This window comes from Terrapene carolina, unplaced genomic scaffold (assembly GCF_002925995.2).
Source record: "Terrapene carolina triunguis isolate 2854851 unplaced genomic scaffold, T_m_triunguis-2.0 Scaffold401, whole genome shotgun sequence".
Classification (NCBI taxonomy): domain Eukaryota; kingdom Metazoa; phylum Chordata; order Testudines; family Emydidae; genus Terrapene; species Terrapene triunguis.
The window spans coordinates 139,897-145,624 of record NW_020664752.1 but is presented as its reverse complement, the minus strand read 5'-3'; the positions used below and the strand labels follow the sequence as shown (position 1 = coordinate 145,624).

The 5,728-nt window shown below is 61.4% G+C and overlaps 1 protein-coding gene and 1 long non-coding RNA gene across 2 annotated transcripts in view; both read left to right on the top strand.

Annotated features, from left to right (window-relative positions):
- The first annotated feature begins 1,054 nt into the window (after positions 1-1,054).
- On the top strand, positions 1,055-2,258 carry LOC113407797 (uncharacterized protein C19orf85-like). The gene is made up of 2 exons (XM_026658129.1): positions 1,055-1,251; positions 1,814-2,258. The coding sequence occupies exons 1-2, from the start codon at positions 1,055-1,057 to the stop codon at positions 2,256-2,258; spliced, it is 642 nt and encodes a 213-aa protein (XP_026513914.1).
- A 983-nt stretch (positions 2,259-3,241) lies between these two features.
- Positions 3,242-5,728, top strand: part of LOC115271315 — a 7,600-nt gene continuing 5,113 nt past the window's right edge. The window contains exons 1-2 of the long non-coding RNA XR_003899910.1: positions 3,242-3,320; positions 4,094-4,403. This is a non-coding gene — a long non-coding RNA (uncharacterized LOC115271315). The remainder of the gene's footprint in view (positions 3,321-4,093; positions 4,404-5,728) is intronic.

The following is a 5,728-nucleotide window of genomic DNA, read 5'->3' as shown; positions in this document are numbered from 1 at the left end:
GGGGGGGGGCGAAAGGGGGGCAGGAGATGATGGGGAGGGTGGGGGAGGCGGGGAGGGTTCGGGGGGTCGATGGGGGTCCAGGGAGGGGAAGAGATGGATAAGGGGAGGGGCCCCATCAAGCCCCCCTGTTATTAGAGTCAAAGGGGGTCCCCCTCAGCCCCCCAACTATCACAGCGAGGGATTTTGGCTGGAGGGGGACGGCCCCGTGACATACCCCCCCCCAAGCCAGCTGCCCCCCCACCCTGGGGCAGCTCAAAGACACTGCCCCCTGGGGGCTAAGGCCCCATGCCCCATTCCCGCAGGAGTTGGAGGGCGGGCGGGGGGGGGTGAGCAGGAGGGAGGGGCTCAGAGGGTTGGTGGGAGCAGGAGGGGGCTCAGCCAGTGACTCTCTGAGCATCTTCTTGCTTCTCTCAGTGGCGCTCAGCCCCACCAGAGACCGGAGCCGGCGCCGGGGCTGGCTGGGAGAGTCGGGGCTGGGGGGGCAGAAGGCGAGAAGGGGGCAGCCCCCAGGGAGAACCGAACGGCCCCCTCCGCCCCCGCAGCACTGGGGGTGCGACCGCGGCCGATTCTTCACACACCTGGACCCCGAACCAAGTAAGTGTCCTGGGGGGCCCAGCCGGAGGCGCTGTCTGACCCCTATGTGGAGACAGAGACCCCCCCAGCCCAACCCTGGGGTCCCCCCACAGCTCTGCCGGTGCCCCTCACTCCCAACCCGCAGCCCCCTGCTAGCCCAGTCCTGGGCTCACCCCACACAGCTCTGCCGGTGCCCCTCACTCCCGACCCGCAGCCCCTGCTAGCCCAGCCCTGGGCTCCCCCCAGCCCTGCCGGTGCCCCTCACTCCCGACCCACAGCCCCTGCTAGCCCAGCCCTGGGCTCCCCCCAGCCTTGCCGGTGCCCCTCACTCCCGACCCACAGCCCCTCCCTTCGGGGGTCTGTGGGGTCTCAGGCTTGCTGGGCTGAGAACTCCTGTCATTTATTCCTGCAGGGCTCTGTTGGGGGCCGGCCTCGCCCAGCCTGGGGGCTCTGCCTGGCAGCCCCCCCCCCAGGAGCTGGGATGCAGCGGGGCGGGCGCCTGTCCCTGAGCTTCCTGCCCCCCCAGCAGGTGGCGCTCTACGGGCGCGGCCGGGATCTCTTCACCTTTGTCACCGTGGCCTCGTCCCACATGATGCGGACGCTGCAGAGACCCCGCAAGAGCCGCCCTGGGAAGCGGCGGGTGAACCACCGCCGGTTCCTGCACAACCAGATCAGCAGGTGGGAGCCCTCGGGAGCTCGCGGCCCCTTGGGCACTGCTGGGGGGAAGCTCACAGCCCCTTGGGCACTGCTGGGTGGAAGCTTGCAACCCCGTGGGCACCGCTTGGGGAAGCTCACAACCCCTAAGGGCACTGCTGGGGGGAGTTTGCAGCCCCTCCGGGCACTGCTGGGGGAAGCTCGCAGCCCCTGCAGGGCACTTTTAAATTAAATTATAAATTAATGGAGATATCCTATCTCCTAGAACTGGAAGGGACCTTGAAAGGTCATCGAGTCCAGTCCCCTGCCTTCACAAGCAGGACCAAGTACTGATTTTGCCCCAGATCCCTAGGTGGCCCCCTCAAGGATTGAACTCACAAACCTGGGGCACCAGGGTGCTCAGAGCACCTCAGGGCATTGCTAGGGGGGAGCTCACAGCCCCTTGGGATACTGCTACAGGGAAGCTCGCCCCTTGGGGCACTGCTACAGGGTAGCTCGCAGCCCCCTGGGGTACTGCTGTGGGGAAGCTCGCAGCCCCTCAGGGCCCTGCTGGGGAAAGCTCACAGCCCTTCTCTTCTCTCCCCAGGCAATTTGCTGACATCGAAGCCTCCACACACCGGCTGGCTTCCTCCATCCTGGCCCAGGAGGCCCCAAGGAACCCCGCGCCCCCCAAAGAACCCCAGCATCCTGGCCCAGAGCCTCCCGCCCCAGCTGCCAGCTCCTTCCTGGGCGTGGCTGAGGCCTTCGTGGCCCCAGAACCGGGGCCTGGCTGGGGCCTGAGCGTGGCCTCCCTGACCCCTGACCCCGGCGACCTCTTTGACCCCATCACTGGCCCGGAAGATCCGGGGCTGCCCCCCAGCTGGGCCCCAATTACCCACAACCCCCTGGAGCCTAGCGAGTGTCCCCTCTCCTGGGACCCCCTGCCCACCCTGGGCCCGGACGGTGCCCCCCTCTGGGCCCCAGATCCCCCTGGCTACCTGCCCCCCATCTCCCCGGGGTACCCTGTTGGAGTGGCGCCAGGGGGGTGGTAACATGGCAACCCTGTTCCTCCAGCCGCAAGCTCCTCCCTCATCCCCACCCCTCCCCCTCTGCAGGAAGTGGGGGACCCCACCTGGTGGGCACCCCACAAGTGGATGCAGTGACGAGCCCCAGATCTGAGCTGACATGGTGGGGGGCATTTGGAGACTGCCAGGATACCCTGATCTGGGGAGGTCCCCTTGAATTTGGGACTACGCCTAAAATTCAGGGGTGCCACGTTGATCTGGGGGAAATCCTCTTGAATTTCAGTGTGTTGCCTTACATTTGGGGGTCACCCTGATCTGGGGGTATCCCCTTGGATTTTGAGGGTGTCTCCTTACATGTTGGGGTGTCAGAGATGGGGTGTCTCCCGGATTTGGGATTCCCACCATGCACTTGGGGGGGGGCTTCTGAGGTGGGCCCATCTCAGGGTGCAGTCTGGTTTTGGGGTGTCCCGCCCTGTGGGGGGGCATTGTAGCGCTCTGCAGGTTTGGGGGGATCTCTGACGTGGCAGAGTGGAGGGGGGCCCCCATGTCACCCCAATAGTTGCAAGGTGAGGGAGGGGCCCCCTCTTTTTGACCCGCCCCCACCCCCCCGAAGCTGAGCCCCCCCTGGTTAGCAGCAGGCAGGCGGGGGAGCCCCCCAATAGCCCCCCCCAGTCCCGTCTGTGTCTAATAAACTCGAGGCCGATCCCTGCCAATCGGGGCTTGTTGTGCTTGAATTTCCGTCCAGCCCCCGCCTTAGGGGGCGGCGTGGGGGGGGGCTGGCAGAGAACCCCCCCCGTGAGTGAGTGCCCCCCCCGGGCCCCAGGTCTGACTGCGCAGGCGCCTCCCCCGACCTCTGAGCGCGAGGCCCCCGCGCACCCAGCCCCCGCCCCCTGGGCGGTGTCCAGAGTCACAGCGGGGGCGGGGCTTCGGGGAAACGGTTGGCGGGAAGGGGCGGAGCTTCGGGAACGCTTTACGGGAAGGGGCGGGGCCCTACGCAGTTGCCCTCAGCGCCTGGGCCGGGTCGGAGGGGGAGTGAGCGCGGGTGGCCCCAGGGCCAGCAGGATGCGGCGGACACTCGCTTCTCGGGCGGTAGGTGGAGCCGCCCGCGCTCGCTGTGCGCCACGCGCGGGCGAAGGGGGGCGGGGCCAGCCTAGGAGCTTCGGGGAACGGTTGGCGGGAAGGGGCGGGGCTTCGGGGAACGGTTGGCGGGAAGGGGCGGGGCTTCGGGGAAAGGGGCGGGGTCTGGCTGCAAGGCCGCGGGGGGCGGAGTGAGAGGCGCAATAAACGCGTGTGACGTCATAAGTGCGACGGCCGCTGCGACGTGCCTAGAGTCTAGTTCTGGCGGCGGCACGAGGTGGCGGGCAGCGCGGGCCTCTCCGCAAACACGAGTCAGGCTGCGTCTACACTGCCGAGCCGCCCCCCCCCCTTTCCCGGCTGGCCCAGAGGCCGGCTCAGCTGCCTCGGGCTTGTGGGGGGGCTAAAGACACCCATGTAAATGTTGGGGCTCAGGCGGGAGCTCGGGCTCTGAGACCCTCCCCGTTGGCGGGAGCACAAATCTACTGGGCAATTTGACAGCCCCGCAGGCGGCACGGGCCTGCGTCTGGCTGCTGTGTAGACCCACCCTTCGATTCGGCGCGGCCGGGCTCGTTTTGCTCTGTAGACGGCAGTAAGGCTGCAGCGAGCTGAGGGTGACTTGCACGAGCTATGCCTGTGGTGCAAGGCTTGCTTGAGCGTTTGCGAGGTCCGTGCCTTATATTTGAAGCGCCCCCCCATAACGTATCCCCTACCCCTCCGCCGGTTCTGGGTCTGACTTCTTCCAGGCTTCACCAAAGCCGGCCTGAAATGTTGGTTTCTTCTCCCAGGCCCCACCCAGTGTCAACAAGAAATCACTATGTCCGTGCCTGAGGGTAGTGACACGCAACACCCCCTTAACCTCTCGGAGTGCTTTGCCAAGCTGTCCTGGTCCCCCACTTTGGCTGGGACATGGGTGCAGATAGCCATCATCAAGAAAGGGAAATCAAACCTGGTCGACAGCTCCTTTGCTGGGCACATCTGTGTCCAACAGATGGTTCATCGTGACGAACGCCAGCAAAGCCATTGCAGGGAATTTGAAGATTGTGAATGAGATGAATGATAGCAAGTGTCTGGCTTCCATCCATCTGAATGTAACAGGTAAGTGCCATGGGTCGCAATTTCAGGGGTAACCGCACCTTGGATTTCCCCTGGGCCTCTTAGAGGGCACGAATGTCAAGTTTCCAGCTTCCCAGCCGTCCCCTCTCACAGGTGGAGGCCTGCATCTGTCTCCCTCCAGCCTGGGGGGTTGGGTTTGCAAGGCCTCTGAACGTCGCTGTGAGTTCCCAGCACATCGGATCGGGGTCCACCCCCGTGCTTTGCTTTTCTCACGGTGCTGTGACAATGTACACCAGGTACCATCCCGCTGCAAAGCAAAGCACATTTAGTCCTAGTGTTATGCTTATAAGCAGCACACAGGATCTTTTTCAGGGGACAAGGCAATATGCCATGTTTATTGAAAATACAACAGTTCAATCACACACACACACACACACACGTCCTGCAGATGGCCTTATATTTACTGTTAGAGAAGGAAAGAAGGAGCAGGCGGATTGAGTAAATGGATACCTTTACTGCAAAAACAATGAGGAGTCCTTGTGGCACCTTAGAAACTAACACATTTATTTGGGCATAAGCTTTCGTGGGTTAAAACCCACTTCATCAGATGCATGGAGTGGAAAATACAGTAGGAAGATGTATATAACAGTACACGAAAAGGGAGTTGCCTTACCCAGTGGGGGGTCAGTTCTAACGAGACAATTCAATTAAAGTGGAACTGAGCTATTATCAACAGGACGAAAAATCACTTTTCTAGTGGTAATTGGGGTGGCTCATTTCAAATAGTTGACAAGAAGGTGTGAGTTACAGTAGTAGGAAATTAGCATAGGGAAATTAGTTTTTAGTTTTTGTAGTGACCCATCCACTCTTGTCTTTATTCAGGCCTAATTTGATGGTGTCCAGATTGCAAATTAATTCCAGTTCTGCAGTTTCTCATTGGAGTCTGTTTTTGAAGTTTTTTGTTGTTGAAGAATGGCCACTTTTAAGTCTGTTATTGAGTGTCCAGGGAGATTGAAGTGTTCTCCGACTGATTTTTGAATGTTATAATTCTTGACATCTGATTTGTGTTCATTTATCCTTTTACGTAGAGTGTCTGGTTTGGCCAATGTACATGGCAGAGGGGAATTGCTGGCACATGATGGCATCTATCACATTGGTAGATGTGCAGGTGAATGAGCCCCGGATGGCGTGGCTGATGTGGTTAGGTCCTATGATGGTGTCCCTTGTATAGATATGTGGACAGAGTTGGCATTGGGGTTTGTTGCAGGGTTTGGTTCCTGGGTTAGTGTTTTTGTTGTGTGGTGTGTAGTTGCTGGTGAGTGTCACGGAGTATGGGGGGACTCAGGGCCCTGCACCCCCGGCGTCCT